This window comes from Enhydra lutris, unplaced genomic scaffold (genome assembly GCF_002288905.1).
Source record: "Enhydra lutris kenyoni isolate GAN:26980312 unplaced genomic scaffold, ASM228890v2 scaffoldscaffold26, whole genome shotgun sequence".
NCBI classification, from domain to species: domain Eukaryota; kingdom Metazoa; phylum Chordata; class Mammalia; order Carnivora; family Mustelidae; genus Enhydra; species Enhydra lutris.
In genome coordinates this window covers 11,666,203-11,686,871 of record NW_019154110.1, presented here as the reverse complement: position 1 = coordinate 11,686,871, position 20,669 = coordinate 11,666,203, and the positions used below count along the sequence as shown (strand labels likewise).

Below are 20,669 nucleotides of genomic sequence, written 5' to 3'. Positions count from 1 at the left end.
AATCCCTGAAGTATGGGATTCAGAGCTTCCAGGTTGGTGAACACACATGCAGTGAGGGTGGTTCACCCCAAGCCAATGGGATCGGAGGCTCCTCTGCTTGGGGCTGTTCTGGACCTTACCTGGTGTATCTTTTTTTTTAGAAAGGTCTTTTGTAACTTTTGTATATAATAAACCAGTAAATGTTTCCCTGAATTCTTGTGAGCTGTTCTAGCAAAAAATTACCAGACTTGAGGGGGCTGTGCAAACCGATTTACAGCCAGTCGATCAGAAATGTATGACAACCTAGGACTTGGAATTGGTTTCTGAAGTGAGGGCAGTCTTGTGACACTGAGGCCTTAACTTGTGGGATCTGGTGATAACTCTACGTGTCAGAACTGAATTGAATTGTAGGACACCCTGCTAATGTCTACAAAAAATTGGAGAATCGCTTGGTGTAGGAAATCTTACACATCTGATGTATGTGAGTAAAGAAGAAATGTTTTCCTTTCAGCGGACATGGTTAAATAATGCAGTTAAATAACTTATATCCATAGATCGGAATACTAAAGATTGAGGAGGCTCTGCGAAATACTGAGAGAAAAATCTTCATAATTAAGAAGTAAACACCTCTTGCATGTCTGTGCATAGATTATCACAAGATGAGGAAAATGCTGGCTGCCTCCGGAACTGAGGTGGGAATTTCCCATAATGTATTTCATTATCATTTCATAATCATAAATTTCCCATAATGTATTATACTACTGATCTACATCACATAGGCAAATAAAATTAGAAAATAAAAGACAAACATGGGGCGCCTGGGTGGCTCAGTGGGTTAAGCCGCTGCCTTCGGCTCAGGTCATGGTCTTAGGGTCCTGGGATCGAGCCCCGCATCAGGCTCTCTGCTCAGCAGAGAGCCTGCTTCCCTTCCTCTCTCTCTCTCTGCCTGCCTCTCTGCCTACTTGTGATCTCTGTCTGTCAAATAACTAAATAAAATCTTAAAAAAAAAAAAGAAAGAAGAGAAAAGACAAACATTAAAACATTACTTTTGATTGCATAATATCTTCAGCTCCTTAAAGAATAGGCCTAAACACAATCCTAGGAACGGATACAGAAAAGGGCTAATATTAGCATTTGCAGTTATGTCTTCAACCAAAAATGTTTCTAGTATTAATAGCTACTACTATCTGGAATTGGGGCTCCATTGAACTAAAAATGTGATCTAGGAAAGAGTAACATTTTCACATTAAAAAACTGATTTGAAAAAAAAAGATTACATTGGCATGCTTGGGTGGCTCAGCTGGTTAAGCGTCTGCATTGGGCTCGGGTCATGATCCCAGAGTCCTGGGATTGAGTCCTGCATAAGGCTCCTTCCTCAGCAGGGAGCCTGCTTCTCCTTCTGCCTGCTGCTCACCTTGCTTGTACTGATAAAAAAAAGTATCAGAAAAATAAAATTACGTAATCCATTATTCGAATCAAGTGGAAATTTTAATTTCATGTAGACACAGGATTTACAATCACTGGCAGAAAAAGTAAAAATGGCTAAATGAATTTTAATATACATTCAGATTTGTTGAATTTCTAGTTGGTGCACCTAAGATGGTATCACAGGTCTCAAAGATGGGAAAGAAACAAAAAATTAAAAAATAATAAAGGATGGAAAAACCCTTCACAATAAATCAACTTCTAAAGTGTCTACTAGGGGGCGCCTGGGTGGCTCAGTAGTTAAGCATCTGCCTTCGTTCGGCTCAGGGCATGATCCACAGAAAGCCTGCTTCTCCCTCTCCCACACCCCCTGCTTGTGTTCCCTCCCTGGCTGTGTCTCTGTCAAATAAATAAATAAAATCTTAAAAAAAAAAAAAGTATCTATTAGTGGCTGTATCGCTGTCTTGGAAAGATCTGAAAAACAAACTCTTCAGTGTGCCTGGGTGGCTCAGTGGGTAAAGCGTCTGCCTTCTACTCAAGTCATGATCTTGGCGTCCTGGGATTGAGCCCCACACCAGGCTCCCTGCTCAGTGGGGAGTCTGCTTCTCCTTATCCCCCCGTTCATACGCTAATAAATAAAACCCTAAAAAAAAAATCCCTCTTAGGTATCTATAAATCCTTCTTAAGGAACTAGCCACAATTGTTTTACCTGGACCACTGGTTCTCAATCTTGTTACTGAAAACTGGTATGCTTCGAGTTGCGCAGTTCCCAGCATACTGTGGATATTGAATGCATGAATTAACTCTTCAATCTCTTAGTAAGAGGTCTTCTAAATTAATAAATTTAAATTTTTTCTTATTGTAGAACAATTCATCACACCAAAATGACACTAAGTGTCTTGGTTTTTTCCTGTATTATTAAGTGCAACATAGTATCTCATCAAATGTTTATAAGCCATAACTAGCTTCACCACATTCTTAACCATATTCTATTGTTGGGATATTTAGCCTGTTTCAATGTATTCTAAATTAAAATTAAAAAGTGAAGAGTGGGGGTGCCTGGGTGGCTCAGTGGGTTAAGCCACTGCCTTCGGCTCAGGTCATGATCCCAGGTCCTGGGTTCGAGCCCCGCGTCGGGCTTTCTGCTCAGCAGGGAGCCTGCTTCCTCCTCTCTCTCTGCCTGCCTCTCTGCTTACTTGTGATTTCTCTCTGTCAAATAAATAAATAAAATCTTTAAAAAAAAAAAAAAGTGAAGAGTGCAAAACTAAACATTACATATATTTTTAAGTTGTTACTCTAAAGCATGATCAAGGCAAAACACAAAGTTTGTATCATTAAAACAAACCAACAAAAATCCAGCAACATCAGGAACAGTTCACTGATTTATTAGATGAACAAACATATATCCATATAATCAATGAAAACTGTATGATATATAAAATAATTTAAGAAATGTTGGGAATTAGCAGCACCATCCGTTATTGAAATAGCAAGAAAAACTTCACATATTTTATGCAAACACGAGAAAAGAGTAACTACTTTAAGACCTAATAATGCCACTGAGTGTCTGGGATGATTGAGAGGGACACCTTTTTAGGCAAACCCACCTCCTTTTACTCCAAAGATTTGGGGAGTATATCTGATGATTAAAGTTTCAGAAAATGCTACTGAATTAAGAGATACTGCATAGAATTTTAATTAGAACAGGGAGACTAACACCAAGCTACTTGAGCATGGCTCAACACTTTTGCTATGAAAAATTTAGTTCTGAATTATGAAATTAGAAATAAAAAATAATTTTTAAAAGACACTAGCTGTCTCTAAGAAACATTAAGTGGAACACAGGTCACTATGAAAATACATCACTTTTCCAGTTTGCTTAATAATTTACTTTAAAAAGTTGTGTAGTTTTCATCACAAGTGACTTATACAAATTTCTTAATAAGCATTTTTAAAAGTTTAAATGTATTTCTAAAATCTAATAGATTCTTTTGATTTTTTTTAACCTTTAGCCCTGTTGTTACATTTACTGTTTATCAGAGTAAGAGACTGAGTTTGTGTGAAGTATACAAATTTACACACATTTTACAGCAACTTATACCCTAACATCTACAAAATTCACATTTATAATACAAGCAAGTACAAGGCCAAGATAAAACTGTTGAATTCCAAAAAGTCAAACTGTATACTATTTTTATTTTGTCCCCTTAAAAAAAGTTCGAGTTCCGCACCAACTTCAAAAAGCCCTCTTAAATCCTAAGTTTGGAAAAAAAACATTTTTCAGATACATTTCAGCAGACACAAACAGTTTTTCTGTGCTGATGAAGTAAAGGATTTCCAATTTTCTTCTGGCCCCGAAGTCTGCGTCGCATGGTAAGTTTAACAGAGTTCTTTCGCTGTGAGCTGGTGGGGAGGCTTGCAGGCTGAGCACCACTACTTCGACTTAAACCATTTCGTCTGTGCTTCTTCATGAGAGGGCCAGAATTGGATTCTTCTAATGTCCTTTTAAAGTTTGCTGGAGGGGTTCTTTCAACTTCTTGGGCTTTCATTTGACCTGGAGTTGACATCTTTACATTTTTTTGGTCCATGATGGTATTTGTTGAATTGGTAGGCACAAGGCCAACTGACAGGCTATTATTCAAAGAATCATGTATCCTTAAAGTCAGGGCTTTAGTGCAATTTTCTTCAAGGGGCTCTGGATCTTTTGAGGGTATGACTGTCGGCTGGACATTCCCTCGAGCTACCTCCGCTGGGACTTCTACATAATTCTCTGAGAAGGCATTACTACGAATAAGGGCAGGTACATGGTCCTTAGAGTTCAGCCGTGGCCATGGGTCTTCCTCCAGCGACTAAAAAACAAGAAAGGTAAGCCAAATAAATAATTTATCATAGAATTCAGCTTAATCATTAGGAGACAAGTTTCATTAGAATAAGTGAAAAATTTGGTTGGTTGGTTGATTTCCTCCTTATTTTTTTCTATATTCTCATTTCTGAATATTCAGTAGTAGAGAAAATGTAAACTGCAACATTAAAGCAATAATGTCATACTGTAAACTCATATTGTTGCTTTGTACCTATCTCCCAAACACTAGAGACTGTTCTAGAACTTGAGAAAAGCGGGATGTCTGAGAACCTAGAGAACATGGCTGGGGCAACTCTCAAAGAAATAAATAAAAATTATATGGAAACTTTCAGGTATTCTTTCTTTAAAAGCTTGATGGGTCATTTAGATATGCACCACTCGTTTAGATACAGTGTCCTAGATCTACATATACTCAGAATATTTTTCTTATCAAACCCAAATCTCTCATAGTACTAATACTTTATAAAATCATTGTTAATAGTTCCTCAAGAACAGAGTTTAAGCATAAATACTATCTTCCTCAAGTACATAACATTTCCCTCAAATCTTTTTCTCCTTTAATCAAATCATTTATTAAAATATTAATATATTCTGAAGTAAACCCTTTTGTAGAAGGATAAATGAAAGCATATTATCTGGTCTTCCTCTGATATAAAAATCCCTTAGAAATAAACGCCTTTCAAAAAAACGCTATAGAAAAGTATACTTATAAAAGAATATTTCCTTTAATGGTTCTAGAATTGAGAAGAAAAGGGAAATTTAAGTCACCCAAAAGCATTTCAATCTCACCATAAACATGAACATGCTTTAGTGGAAAAAAACGTATTGACTTTAGGTCAACTAGAAGCTGGAGATGAGAAACCCCAGTTCCTAATTTGGGACTGCCTCAGAAAGATTGCTGCTGCTGCTGCTGCTGCTGCTGCTGCTGCTGCTGCTGCTTTTTGTGGGTTTTTTTCTTTTTTTACTAGGAAAATACTCTTTCTTTCTGCAGTCATTGATTCATTTATTTCTTTTACATTGCATAGTTTACTGAAACCACAATTCTTCTTATCTGTTTTATTTTATATTTTAAAGATTTTAATTATTTGACAGAGAAGTAAGAGAGAGCCAAAGAGCACAAGCGGGAGGGAATGGGCAGAGGGAAAAAGAGAAGAAAGCCCCCTGCTGAGAAGGGAACCCACCCCCCCAAATGCAGGGCTCCATCTCAGGACCCTGGGATCATGACCTGAGCCAAGGGCAGACGCTTAACCAACTGAGCCACCCTGCCCCTTTTCGTATCTGTTTTAACACTGACTAGGTGTTAGGTAGCAACCTTGTTTCAAAGTATCAGTGTTGAGAAAGGGTAACAGGATAGTCTTCATTCCAGAATATTTACATATGGCTTTCAAAAATATCAGCAAGAGATGTATGTGAGTTCATCCTTTTGCAATAAGTTGATTCCAATACCTACCCTGGTCACAAGCATGTTCTGGATAATCACAGAAAACTATACCTACTCATAAGAAATTGTTGAGCCAGAGTTTGTCCTGCTTTAATAAAGAAAAAAGGATTTACAGTAAGATCAGGCAGACAGAGAAGGCCCCCTACTACCAGTCACATCACTAAATTAGGCAAAAGAAAGTAATAACCAAGCCACTGGTAGGAATAGAACATGCTGCTCTAGTTTGTAAAACAAGGTTAGATATTAGATGGAATTCTTTTATAAAAGAAAACCAATGGAACAATTTCATAATTAATACGATTTATTTTAATTTCTGTTGTTTTCTTTTTATTTTATTTTTTTAAAGACTTTATTTATTTGAGAGAGAGAGAAAAAGAAATGGGGAGGCTCAGAAGGGAAGAAAGAGAGAGGGGAGCAGACACCCCACTGAGCAGGAAGACCAATACAGGGCTCGATGCAGGGCTCGATTCCAGGACCCAGAGATCATGATCTGAGTCTAAACCACCCAGGTGCCCCTGTTCTGTCTTTTTAAATTCACAAGATTATTATTCTGACACTACATGTGTGCTGGCTTTTCTTCCCCCACTTCCTTCTTGAACTTTCCCTTTTCACTCTTTTTATTGGCATTCTGCGGGAATACACTGCATCTGTTAGCACAGGCAATTGCTCAGACTTCTCAGACTCATCCCAGATGAATTACCTGTACTGCTAAATCTTTTTACATGTACATAAAATGTAATATTGAGAAATTACCTCCTAAAAACACAAACTTTAAAAGTTTTACTACTTCAGAGATCAACTTCCTTGCTCCACCAATCTTATAATCCAACATTAAATCTAACTGAAAATTGTGCCTAGAACACAACAGAAACTAAATGTTAATTTTCTGAAAGAACTCCCTTCCTCATTCCTCCTTCCAATAACTCTTGGCTTATTAAAAAAAGAGCTATATTGGGGTGTCTGGGTGGCTCAGTCAGTTAAATGTCTGCCTTTGGCTCAGGTCATGATCCAGCCCCTCATCGGGCTCCCTGCTCAGCAGGGAACCTGCTTTTCCCTCTCCCTGCTGCTCCCCCTGCTTGTGCAATCTCTCTCACTCTCTGTCATTTAAACAAATAAAATCTAAAATAACCAAAAGCAAACAAAAAGCTAAATTTAGTTTCGCCCTAAAGAAAGGACAGAGAAAAATGTGTGCCAGAGTAATATATCACTTAAACAGAGGTATTTCTACCATATTCATCCCAAAACAAAGATCTGACTACTTGTATACCTTGGGATCCATACAGAAGCTGACATGTCTATAAATAGATAAACCTAGTCTCAAATGCCTACTCTAAATGTGGGAAAGTATTAAAAATTAAGCTGACCAAAATGTCATTCTATTTATCTAGATGTTACTAAATATGGGATTATTTTACCAAGAAAATAAATCAAGAGATTACATGTGTAGTCGTGGTTGTCAATTAAGATAAAACACAATGTCTTGGGCTGAGATTTGTCTTTATTTACTTGTTAGGTCAGAGCTAACATCACTAATTATTCTGAATGGCTCCAAATATTTTCCTATATTTTGGTGGGGCCAACTGGTTAACTACCAATGCCTAAATATAAGTTAGTGTATACATAAATCTCCGTATCTTTTTTATTATTAGATCATTACGTCTCCAGATTCTCAGAAATAATTTAAAAAACATTTTAATGTTTAATGTTTAATGTTTAAATGTTTAATGTTTAAAAAACATTTTATATAGGGGCCCCTGGGTGGCTCAGTGGTTTGGGTGATTGACTCTTGGTTTCAGCTCAGGTTGTGAGATTGAGCCTGGTGTTGGGCTCCGCATTGGGCGTGGAGCCTGCTGAAGATTCTCTCGCTCCCTATTCCCCTCTGCCCCTCACTCACACATGCTCTCTCTCAAAAATACAAAAATAAAAGCACGTTCTCAGAAGTCCCACGTATAACAAAGCAGTTATCAGTACTACTAATTTTTAGTAGGAAAATACTGGGATGAAATCATAAAAAGGGAAATACAGTATCATTTAAATTTACTTCACAGCATATCTTAAACTCATTCAAAATTATCTAAGAAGAGGAATAATGTTTCTTGTCCATGTTATTAGACAACCAGTTCTAAGATCTGATATCCTAAGGTCCACTTCAATCTGTAGTCTGTATGATCTTATCCAAATTGCTTAATCTCTCAGTCTTATCTGGAAGATGGAATAATATCTGCACTAGTTACCCATTCCATTTATGAGATTCAAATGAAATATATACGAAAGTACTTCACAAACTTAAATGTTTATAAATGTTCATAGTATTAGAAAGGGATTGTTAAAATATTGTTATGTACATCTCCTTTCTATTAAGCACTGTGCACACACCTGGCATGCAGAACAGTACTGATGGGAAGATGAATCAATGATAGTAAGTTACATGACAAAGATCCATCATTTTCTTGAACCTAATTCAAATCCAAAATCCTATGATACAAAGAATCTGAAAAACTTTTCAGGCAATTCTAACCAAAGAAATTCTATTAAAAAAACCTCGAATACTATAGAGAACTGTATACCTTGACTGGCGGTGTAGAACATGGAGAAGGAGTCATCTCGCAGGTTTCTTGACTATTATACGAAGGACTATCAGTCAGGTTCAGATAGAGCTCATCTTCACTGGTGAAATTTCCCTGGCTGTCCACTCCTGGAGAAATGCAGATCACTATAGCACTAGTATTATCTGCTCGAAGCATACGCTGCCTCCAGCGGCCTAGTGCTCGATTCACAAGCATTTTGGCACAAGATTGTCCATGTTCACCCTGTATTTAAAAGAACAAAGAGAACAAAAAAGAACAAAGAGAGAGAAGGTTAACAACTCAGATTTAGTTCCCACTACATCTGTATCAAATTAAAAACAAAGTACTCAATATGGCTCACATAAATAAAATTTCCTAAATTTCAAACATTATCCATAGACCCCATAACTATGTTAAGACTATTGCTCTATTTTTTTTTTTAAATAATAAGACAAGGCCTTATCCTGTGGTTAAATTCCACCTGTTTTTATCTTTTTAGTAGCAAGAAACTCAGTCTTCACTGTAATAGGAAAAGTTATACAGAAGTTATCTAAAATGGAAAGTAAACATCAAGCTATTACAGATAAACAATTCGCAAACGAGATAATCAGGCATGGCAAAAACAAAAAACAAAAAACAACAAAAAAACCCCTCATTGCAAAGGGCCAATCTTCTCCTAAAATAAGAGCTTCTACAAATCAATGACAATAAAATTTTGTCAAAGAATATGAACAAAATTCAGAGACAAGAAAATATAAACAATTGTTAAATATATACAATTGACCCTTGAACAATGGGGGGGATGTTGGAGGTGCAACTTCCCCATACAAATGAAAGTCCATGTATAACTTTTTATTCCCCTCAAACTTAACTACTAATAGCCTACTGTTGACCACAAGTCTTACCAATAAAATTAAGTTGATTAGCACATATTTTGTATATTATCTGTATTATATACTGTATTCTTACAATAAAGCTAGGGAAAAAAATTTTGAAGAAGAGAAAATACCTGTATGGTGCTGTATATACCTAAGAGAAATGAAAACATATCCATACAAAAACTTGTATGTGAATGTTCACAAAAGTCATTCATAAGAGCCCCAAAGTGGAAACAACCCAAATATCCATCAACTGGTAAATGGATAGATAATTAAATGTTATATATCCGTTGATGGAAAATTATTCAGCCCTAACAAGGAATAAAGTACTTTTATTTACAAGCAACATGGATGAACCTTGAAAATATTATGCTTAAGTGAAAGAAGTCAAATACGGAGGTCACATATTATATGATCTCTTTACATGAAATATCCAAAACAGGCCAATATAAAGAGAGACAGAAAGATCAGTGGTTGCCAGTGGGTGGGGATAACAGGAGACAGTGAATGACTACTGACAATTATGGGTTTTGGAGGCAGTGATAAAAATGTTCTGGAATGAGATAGTGGTAACGGTTGCACAACTTAGAGAATATAGTAAGAACCACTGAATTAGTTATACATTTTTTTTTTAAGAGGATTTTTTTTTAAGGTTTTATTTATTTATTTGATAGAGGATACAGCAAGAGAGGGAACACAAGCAGGGGGAGTGGGAGAGGGAGAAACAGGCTTCCCGCTGAGCAGGGAGCCCAATGCGGGGCTCATCAAGACCCGAGCCAAAGGCAGACACTTAACAACTGAGCCACCCAGGCGCCCCTGAGTTATACATTTTAAAAAGGTAAAATTTTGGGCACCTGGGTGGCTCAGTTGGTTAAGCAACTGCCTTTGACTCAGGTCATGATCCCACGGATCCTGCTTCTCTCTGTCTCCCTCTGCCTGCCACTACCCACTGCTTGTGTGGTCTCACTCTGTGTCGAATAAATAAAATCTTAAAATAAAATAAAATAAAAAATAAAAAAGGTAAAATTTTGTGGTATATGAATTATATCTCAATTTTTTAAAAAGGATTAACGAGGTTTCATAGGCCATTAAGGGCTATTCATAACAAAGTCTGTGGTTATGTGTTTATCTAATTTATATCCTGTCTCATTCCCCTTATGAGCTGCAAAGTTTGTTTTACGTAATTCTAGAGCCAGGCAAATGGAATACCTACTCAAAGTGAACATCCTTAGACCTATGACAAAGTAGCAGAACAATGTATAGACAACAATATCAAATTATTGAGTTACTTCTCACCATCAAGTATTTCTTCTCCTCTTGGTCCTGGCACATTGAGATGGCATCTTGAGGTGGAATCATATTCCAAAGTCCATCACTCCCCAAAATAATATACTTGTGCTTCTGGGGGTCAAGAGTGTGGACACTTGTGTCTGGTTCAGGTGACACCACAAACTCACCACTGAAGAAATCATAGCTCCACAAATCACCTGGGGGGCAGAGCAGAAATAAGAAGCAAGAAGTGTTATTTCCAGGCTAGTAATATTTTGTCAACAGATTAAAGGAGAGAATCTACACATTCATCAAAATAGATGCAGAAAAGCAACTGATAACATTCAAAATCCATACCTGATTTAAGGAAAAAAAACAAACTGGGGTGCCTGGGTGACTCAATGGGTTGAGCCTCTGCCTTCAGCTCAGGTCATGATCTCAGGGTCTTGGGATCTAGCCCCACATCGGGCTCTTTGGTCAGTGGGGAGCCTGCTTCCCCCTCTCTCTGCCTGCCTCTCTGCCTACTTGTAATCTCTCTCTCTCTGTCAAATAAATAAATAAAATCTTAAAAATAAAATAAAATAAAATAAGAACTACTTGGGGCACCTGGTGGCACAGTCAGTTGAGTGTCTGACTCTTGCTTTAGGTTCAGGTCATGGTCTCAGGTCGTTGGGATCAAGCCCTGGGACAGGCTTCCCACTCCATGGGGAGTCTGCTAGAGATTCTTTATCCCTTCTCCATCTCCCTCTACCCACCTCCTAGCTTGTGCTCTCTCTTTTTCTCTCTCTCTCAAATAAAGAAATCTTTTTTTTTTTTTAGATTTTTTATTTTATTTTATTTGACAGATAGAGATCACAAGTAGGCAGAGAGGCAGGCAGAGAGAGAGAGAGGAGGAAGCAAGCTCCCTGCCGAGCAGAAAGCCCGATGCGGGGCTCGATCCCAGGACCCTGGGATCATGACCTGAGCCGAAGGCAGAGGCTTTAATCCACTGAGCCACCCAGGCGCCCCTCAAATAAAGAAATCTTAAAAAAAGGGGGAAGGTGGCGTGCTTGGGTGGCTCAGTGGGTTAAGCCTCTGCCTTCAGCTCAGGTTATGATCTAAGGGTCCTGGGATCGAGCCCCACATCGGGCTCTCTGCTTGGCGGGGAGCACGCTTCCCCCCTTTTCTCTGCATGCCTCTCTGCCTATTTGTGATCTCTCTCTCTGTCAAATAAATAAATAAAATCTTTTTTAAAAAGGTGGGGGGAGGGAGGGAGAAAGTGAGGAAGAGAACTCTTACTTTTCTGCGATATATAAGACAAAGTTAAGTGGAGCAATCTTTTTTTTTTACTCCCCCAAACTGGGAAAAGAATAGACAAAAAGAAGAAAACATTAATCTCTGTCTCTTTTGTTTGTTGTGAAATACTCTGGGTAAAGACCTAAATTACAAGCAAAAGGTTTGGGGCACCTGGGTGGCTCAGTTAGTTAAGCATCTGTCTGCCTCAGGTCATGATCCCAGGGTCCTGGGATTGAGCCCCAAGTCAGGCTCCCTGCTCAGTGGGGAGCATGCTTCTCCCTTTCCCCTCTGCTCTCTCTCTCAAATAAAGACAGAAAGAAAATATTTTAAACCAAATAAAAGCAAAAGGTTTTCAGACAAGAGAGTGGTTTTAGCACTCTTTCAGCAGGTCTGACTTACTGCTAACCAAGAGGAAATCTCTTTGTCCTTTCTCTGCCTTACTTAAACTTCCCTTCATTAGGTCCTATCAAAAGTATTGTCCAGGGGCACCTGGGTGGCTCAGTGGGTTAAAGCCTCTGCCTTCGGCTCAGGTCATGATCCCAGAGTTCTGGGATCGAGCCCCGCATCGGGCTCTTTGCTCGGCGGGGAGCCTGCTTCCCTCTCTCTCTGCCTGTCTCTCTGCCTACTTGTGATCTCTGTCTGTCAAATAAATTAAAAAAAAAAAAAAAAAGTATTGTCCAATTAAAACACATTCACAGTCTAAGGGACAAGTAATTCAAATCAACTGCTCTACTTTAAAATAGCAAAATTCATTGTCAAATGAGCCCCTTGAAAGGTAAAGTGGCAATTCATCTCTCAGAGTAGCAAAAAAAAAAAACCACACATGGGGCACCTGGCTGGCTCAGTTACTGGAGTGTGCCACTCTTGATCTTGGTGTTGCAGGTTCAAGCCCCCACATTGGGCATACAGATTACGTAAAAATAGTATCTTAAAAAAAAATAAAAACAAAACATGCAACCACTAAAAGCTAATTATAATCCAAGTAAGCTCACAAAGATGCATTTACTTCTTTTTCTCTTTTTTTTTTTTGAAGTTTTATTTATAATCTTTTCAGTGTCTTTCTTTATAAGCTTATGGATTCTCACGACTCTGAGATCATGACCTGAGCTGAAACCAAGAGTTGGACACAACTGACTGAGCCACCCAGGTACCCCTTTTTTTATTGTTTTAGTGCTCAAGTTGCTTTAAATTTGCCAGTGAAATTTCCTGGAATGTGAATTTTTAACAAACTCACTAGGTGAGTTGTATTCATAGTCAGATTTAAGAACATATGACATAGGCACAGTTCCCTTATTTAATCAGTTTAGAGAATCCTGGCTTTACCCGAGATAAAATGAGCAACGATCAGAACTGGTCCTTGAATTAAGTGTTTCTATCATTGGTCTATTGTTTGTACACCAAAATAGGATCAAAGAATATCATTCCTGCAGTAAAGGGAGAGCCTTTGGACATTGCGGCAAATGTTAGTTGCCTCCTTGATGACCATTTCCCTTTTGTCCGTAGTAGGAGCACTGGAAGGACACCAGAGAAGAAAAAGGCCTTTCTTCTGGTTTCAGTATGTTCTCTGCTGGTTTCTGTGGCACATGGCAGCCCACAGTGCACAGGATACCCAGTAGTCTTTACCTCTAGTGAGTTTTAACATTTTCCCCCCACTCCGTGGGTGCTTCCCACAAAGCACTTCCAAAGAACCTCAATTCATCTACTCTTTAAACTGCAACCAATGGGCACCTGGGTGACTCAGTTATTAAACGTCGGCCTTCGGCTCAGGTCATGATCCCAGGGTCCTGGGATCGAGCCCTGCGGCAGGCTCCTTGCTCAGTGGGGAGCCTGCTTCTCCCTTTCCCTCTACCCCTCCCCTTGTTTGGGCTCCCTCTGTCACTGTCTCTCTGTCAAATAAATAAATAATATCTTTAAACTGTGACCAAAATCATCCCTTGAAAACATAAATTTAAGGGGTGCCTGGGTGGCTCAGTCGGTTAAGCACCTGCCTTCGGCTCAGGTCATGATCTCAGAGTCCTTGGATCAACCCCCAGATCGGGCTCCCTGCTTGCAAGGAAACTCTTCTCCCTCTCTTCCTTGCTCATGCTCTCTCTTGCTATCTCTCTCTCTCTCAAATACATAAATACAATCTTTAAATAAAAAATAAAACAGGGGCGCCTGGGTGGCTCAGTGGGTTAAATCCTCTGCCTTCAGCTCAGGTCATGATCCCAGGGTCCTGGGATCGAGCCCCACATCCGGCTCTCCGCTTGGTGGGGAGTCTGCTTCCCCCTCTCTCTCTCTGCCTGCCTCTCTGCCTACTTGTGATCTCTCTCTCTGTCAAATAAATAATAAAATCTTTAAAATAAAATAAAATAAAATAAAACATATTTAAGATGGATGGTGATGGTTGCAAAACACTGTGTAAATGAACAATAACACCACTGACTTGTAAACTTAAAATGGTTAAGAGAGTAAAATTATGTATCTTTGCCATAATTAAAAACATACATACACCCAAATTTAGTTGTTTCCACTCCCACTCTGCAATAGCTTAGTCTTATTCCTAAGATACAACTCTTAACTACAATCTTAAAAAAAAGTCATTTTATCTATGCCTCTTATTCTCATATCTCTGTTCCAGCTACACTGGCCTTCGTCAGAGTTCCTTATTATACTCACCTTCCTTCCTCTTATCAGAGCTGCTTGCAGATGCAGCTCCTATGCTTAGAACACACGTTCTTCCTCTCTTAACAACTAGTAATTCTTCAAACTTCAGCTCAGTATCAAATATCTCTTGCCTCTCCAGCTAGGTATAATACCCTTATTTTAAGTTCTCATTAGCACATATCGAAGTATTTAGAGATGTAATTTTTCAGCTCGTTTTGGATCCGATGAATGCTTCTCCCCTTCTCTATAAGCTTCCAAGAGGACAAAGACCACATGCTTAGCACATATTGCACTCACTAAGTATCTGTTCAAGGAATAAATGATTTGCAAGATTCACATACAATTCTATCAGGCAGCCACTAGAAGGCACCTTTGCTACATCTGTATGCAAGTAATTCTAATCCTCATGAGTATCTAAAAATGGTACCAATTTCTGTTAAGTAAACTTTTCTTTCCCAAAAAGCTAGATTAAAAATGGTCATTAACCATAAGAATGGCGCTAAATACTATAACTTACTATGATCTAGTAAGTATTACCATGCAACAAGTTAAACTTTTTTTTTTTTTTTTTTTTTTTTAAAGATTTTATTTATTTGTGGACACCTAGGTGACTCAGTCAGTTAAGAGTCTGCCTTTGGCTCAGGTCATGATCCCAGGCTCCTGGTCTTTTATAGGCTTTGGCCTAGGATCAGGAATAGCATGCACTTATAACATTTCTTTAGATTATAACATCTTGGCCAGAATACTACATAGGGAATATTGTGTCAGTCTCAGCACTATTCCTCATTAGTGATGATAATTTTGATTATTTAGTCAAGGTACTGCCTGATTTCTCTGTTCTCTAATTACTAGTTTTTTCTCTTTTTAAAGTTTATTAATTTTTAGTATCTCTACACCCAATATGGGTTGTAACTCACCACCTGGAGATTAAGAGTTGCATATTCTTCCAACTGAGCCAGCCAGGCACCCCTAATTACTACTTTTTCTCTTTTGCAACTAAAAGCAGTCTATGGGGAGATATTTTAAAACAATGCTGATATACCACCGCTTAAGTACTTTTGAGTATCTGTGTAAAATAAACATTGAGGACTATATTTCTTTCTCCCTACATAGTTAACAAATGTTGAATCAAGCTAAGGAAAAGACACAGATGGGGTGCCTGGGAGGCTCAGTCAGTTAAGTGCCCGATTCTTGGTTTCGGCTCAGGTCATGATCTCAGGGTTATCAGACTGAGCCCCAATGGGGCTCCACGTCACCACAGAGTCTGCTTGGGATTATCTCCCTGTCTCCCACCCTTTGCCCCTCTCCCTGCTTGTGCTCTAGTAAATAAATAAAATCTTTAAAAAAAAAATCACATCAATATCTCTCTCCAAATACAGTAATCGATACCTTTTGGACTGACTATATATTCTATAAGAAGCTCATTCAATGCTGCTATTAATTCCGTCTCTGTCTCCCCACCCTCACACTACCCCAATAAAAACCAAAGTGTATGTAAAAGAGAAATCTGACTGGTAGCAGTTCATAAGAAAAATATTTAACGACTGGAGCTATTTCAATAAACCAACAAATGTGATATGATTACTAAAAGCTAATGACAGATTCCAGGACTCTACTGGCAGAAGTACAATGCTCAGGTACCAGGAACAAAATATTTCCATCATACTTCAAACTGTTGAGACCACATCTTGCAGAATATCCTCAATTCTGGAACATTTAATGAAGAAATAAAGCAATATGACAAAAATAATGAAGGGTCTGAAGTCAGCCTAGAGGAAAGACTAGAAAAACATGCTAGCTAATTTTGAATACGTAAATGATGGTCATTTTGCAAAAGGAAAAATAAATACACTGCCCTGTTTTTGTTTCAGCACACAAAACTAGAGCCAATATCTGAAAGATTCATGGTGGCAGATTTTAACTGACAATTATGCAAGAGTTTGTACTTTGAAATATTAAGATTTACTGAAGATATTCAAGTAGGAGTTGGATTACTTCTTGTCTGAATTACTATAGAGATACAGAAGTCAGAAAGAAAAGTAGAAAGTAGGAAGTCTGAAACAGAAAAACCAGTTGGTTTTCCTGCTCTTTCTGCCAGTCCTTCATCTGTTCCTACTTTTCCACTACACAATCTCTTATGAGTTTCAAGGCTTAAAATGCTTGGCACACACACTTCATATATGCAAAATAACTTGGCATCTATTTTTCTAAATTGAAGGTTCAATTTTTTTTTTTGAAGATTTTATTTATTTATTTGACAGAGAGAGATCACAAGTAGGCAGGCAGGCAGAGTTGCGGGGAGGGGGAAACAGGCTCCCTGCTGAGCAGAGAACCCGATGTGCGGCTCTATCCCAGGACCCTGGGATCATGACCTGAGCTGAAGGCAGAGGCTTTAACCCACTGAGCCACCCAGGCACCCCTCAATTTACTGTTTGAATCTGAAGTAAGACCTTGCCCTCAGTATAATTAGTTGGATTCCCCATAAAAAAACCCTCTGTTCTTGAGGTGCCTGGGAGGCTCAGTCGGGTTAAGCGTCTGACTCTTGGTTTTAGCTCAGATCCGTGATATCAAGGTCCTAGGATCAAGCCCCCTGTTGGGCTCCACACTGAGCACAGATTTAGCTTGAGATTAATTCTCCTTCCCTCTCCCTCTGCCCCTCCGGCTCCTGTCCTCTAAAATAAATAATCTTTAAAAACAAAACAAAACAAACAAAAAACGCTGTTCTTTAGTAATATTAATGACTTGCCAATTATCACATTCCTCCCTCTTTATCCTTGCTAACAACTGAAAAATCTATTCCATCACATGGTTATACTATTAATGAATAACCTGGGAAACAGATAGCCTTTGAGTTCTCCAAAAATCTACAAAATATGTAGAGTGCCTAGAATACTGCTACAGGCCCCCAATAGTACCTTTGCCTCCAATTTTATCACCCTATAATTTTAACCACTACAGCACCAAAATGACCCTTAAAAAAAAAAAAGAAAGAAAGAAAGAAAAGAAAAGAACTGGGGACACCTGGGTGGCTCAGTTAAGCATTTTGCCTTTAGCTCAGGTCATGATCCCAGGGTTCTAGGATTCAGTCCCACATCAGGCTCCTTGCTCAGTGGGAAGCCTGCTTTTCCCTCTGCCTGCTGTTCCCCCTGCTTACACTCTCCCTGACAAATTAATTTTTTAAAAACATGGATAATGGTCACTGCCCTATTTCAATAAACAGCAACAATAACATTTACAGAACACTTATTATGTGCCAGGCACTATTTTAACCATTTTACATATATTAAGTCATCCAATACTCACAACTGAATAAGGCAGGTACCATTATTAGCCCCATTTACAGCTGAAAAAACTGTCACATATATTAAGTAATTTACATATAGTAAGTGATTTGCCCTGTTTGTGCAGTAAATAACAACACTGGCATTGGACCCTAGGAATTTTGGCTCCAAAGTCTATCTCTTCACCACTGGTATACTTCCTCCACTCAATTACTTCCTGAAAGTATTTAAAATAAAATTCCCAGGCGCCTAGGTGGCTCAGTGGGTTAAAGCCTCTGCCTTCGGCTCAGGTCATGAGCTCAGGGTCCTGGGATCGAGTCCCAAGTCAGGCTCTCTGCTCAGGAGGGAGCCTGCTTCCCCCCCGTCTCTCTGCCTGCCTCTCTGCCTACTTGTGATCTTTCTCTGTATATCAAATAAATAAATAAAATCTTTAGGAAAAAAAATGAATAAAATAAAATTCCTTATGATGGTCTAGCTATAAACCCTTATAAGGTTTATTTCTTGCCTACCACCCATGATGTCTGCACCAAACTCCTTATCTTAACCTGCATGCCCTCCCTTTTTGCGTCCCAAACCAGGTAGATTAGAAAATAAGTATTTTTATTTTGTATGAACAATTTATTTAGCTAGCTAATGAGAAAGAGACCTTTGAAGGCTCTTAAGAGAAATATAAAAGGCTGAAGTAGGGAAGCACATTTAAAAATAATTTTAAGAATAACACCAAGCCTAGACATATATTTACTTCCCTAAGTACTGGTGTGAATCACCAAAATGTTGAACATGACTCATGGTTAAAGAGCAACTGGCACTGAAATCCATTTTAACCTTCCCCTCTATTAAGTTTTAAAGCATTTACTGTAACAACAGCGTATTTCTACCCCCATTATCAGTCAAATGAGGATTTAGTTCTTAGTCTCCTCTTTTATGTTACCACCACACAGTGTAGAAAATCTAGTGTGATTTACCAAATATAAGTCCTACTTACCAAGTGCTCTTGCTACTGCCAGAAAAGGAATCTGGTCAATAACTGTGCTCCTTCTAACAGGTCCATTGTGAGTGAGCCGAGGTCGTTTCCAAACTACACGATTCACGCCAGACTTGTTCATCACACTGAAAAAGAGTTCAAAAAAATATTCTAAATGAATAAAATATAACAACTAAGGTAGCTTAATGTGGTAAATAACTAATATAATCAGATTATATGATCATGAAATAATGACTTATCTGTTTCAGACACAAAGATGCTTAAACCAAAATTCTTGTTCAGAGAGGAAACACAGAATAGGTAAGATTAACATGAGGAGAACTGAGATTGCTGAGGTAGTTTAGAAAGAACAGAGTAGAAGTAATGAGAAGAAAAATGAGTAGACAGCATGTCAGAGAAAAAAGCAAGATAATGTGATAACTAAGAAAACTGAAGGGAGGAAGAAGAGGTTATAAATAAATAGTGATTAAAAACCTGAAAAGGAGATGTAGTATAATTTTTGATGGATTTGAGGGTGCTGAAAACAGTACGACTTCAGTTTTAGTATTTTTAATTTGATGATATAACTCAACAGAAATATCATGTATTTAGATATTTCTATAATTACAAGTATGAGAGTAGACTTTGGAAATGGATCAGCTGTAGAGATATAGATGTGGGAATCACAGAATAAGAAAACTCTTAGAGGGGGTCCTGGGTGGCTCACTGGGTTAAAGCCTCTGCCTTCGGCTCAGGTCGTGATCCCAGGGTCCTGAGATCAAGCCCTGTATCAGGCCCTCTGCTCAGCAGGGAGCTTGCTTCCTCCTCTCTCTCTCTCTGCCTACTTGAGATCTCTGTCAAATAAATAAATAAAATCTTAAAAAAAAAAAAAAAGAAAACTCTTAGAAAGAAATCTGGCATAGCAGCAACAGAAATCTATAATTAATACACAGAATAATACATGCTAGGTTGCCTAAAACATGGAAATATGGTCAAATCTTTAAGCAAAAAAAGTAATAATGAAACCACAACAGAGGGGCACTTGGGTGGCCCAATCTGTTAAGCATCTGCCTTGGTTCAGGTCATGATCCTTGGGTCCTGGGATCGAGTCCTGGAACAGGCTCCCTGTTGAATGGAGAGTCTGCTTCTCTCTCTTCCTCTGGCCCTACCCCCTGCTCGTGTGCAAGTGTACTCGCTCGCTCTCGGTCTCTCTCATAAATTAAAAAAAAAAAAACACATACACTAGAGATGGTCTCTCAGCAGGTGCCTGGCATGACTGAAACAGTAAACTGACCCTTAAATAATCATGATCTGCCTGAACTTAAAAAAAAAAAAAAAAAAATCAATGAAAGAAAGATGTTCCTCTGGAAGGCTAGAAAAGTTGGCGGAAAGAGCAGCAAAGAGAATTTTCAAGAAACACTATTAGCCTAAATTGATATTAAGTCCACCTGACAAGATACATGCATAAGAAAAAAAAAAGATACATGCATAAGATGAGGTTGATCCCCAAGACTTTTAAAGATAGAGGACACTAAAATAACCTAATTAAGTCTTCTCACTTAGTGCCCCTATACATCCAGAAACCCTTTGATTACAATCTGAAATTTCATTCATCTACGGCAGGCCAGCTGACAATAATATGTGGTTTCCTTGTTGGTTATTTTTCTCGTGATTAATGAGTACTAAGACATCCTGATATATACATGAGTCTTTATTAGTTTATTATGTTGACCTTGAGTAGCATGACTCTATCCTTCTAAACCGGATGAACACTGAAATGACACTGGCTTCAAGACGTTGAAAGCTGAAGACAGGACAAATAATGGTGACCACTCTCAAAGGAATGTCACTATAAAATACCATACACCTCAGCAGCTGCCAGCCAGTTAAGCCCCAACTACAGCTTTTCTATCTCTACTCCAACTTCAAAAGAATGAAAATACTAGAGAGAAAAGAGATAACAAAAGGAATAAAAATCCTAAGAGAAGCAAAATAAAGGCATAAGCCTTATAAATGAGAAATAACCACTCTGTAAGCCAAGAAAAACATGAATATGGCAGAAGAGCCTCAACCTTCTTTAT

The 20,669-nt window shown here is 38.4% G+C and overlaps 1 protein-coding gene across 2 annotated transcripts in view; it reads right to left on the bottom strand.

The window, feature by feature from the left end:
* Window positions 1-2,773: 2,773 nt before the first annotated feature.
* The window catches only part of LOC111151437 (protein phosphatase, Mg2+/Mn2+ dependent 1D), a 41,035-nt gene continuing 23,139 nt past the window's right edge, over window positions 2,774-20,669 (bottom strand). For both annotated transcript variants that reach the window (XM_022509441.1, XM_022509442.1), the window contains exons 3-6: window positions 18,610-18,734; window positions 10,450-10,640; window positions 8,276-8,518; window positions 2,774-4,253 (exon numbers count right to left, since the gene is read on the bottom strand). In XM_022509441.1, coding sequence (XP_022365149.1) covers window positions 3,696-4,253; window positions 8,276-8,518; window positions 10,450-10,640; window positions 18,610-18,734 — 1,117 coding nt within the window. In that variant the 3' untranslated portion in view covers window positions 2,774-3,695. The remainder of the gene's footprint in view (window positions 4,254-8,275; window positions 8,519-10,449; window positions 10,641-18,609; window positions 18,735-20,669) is intronic.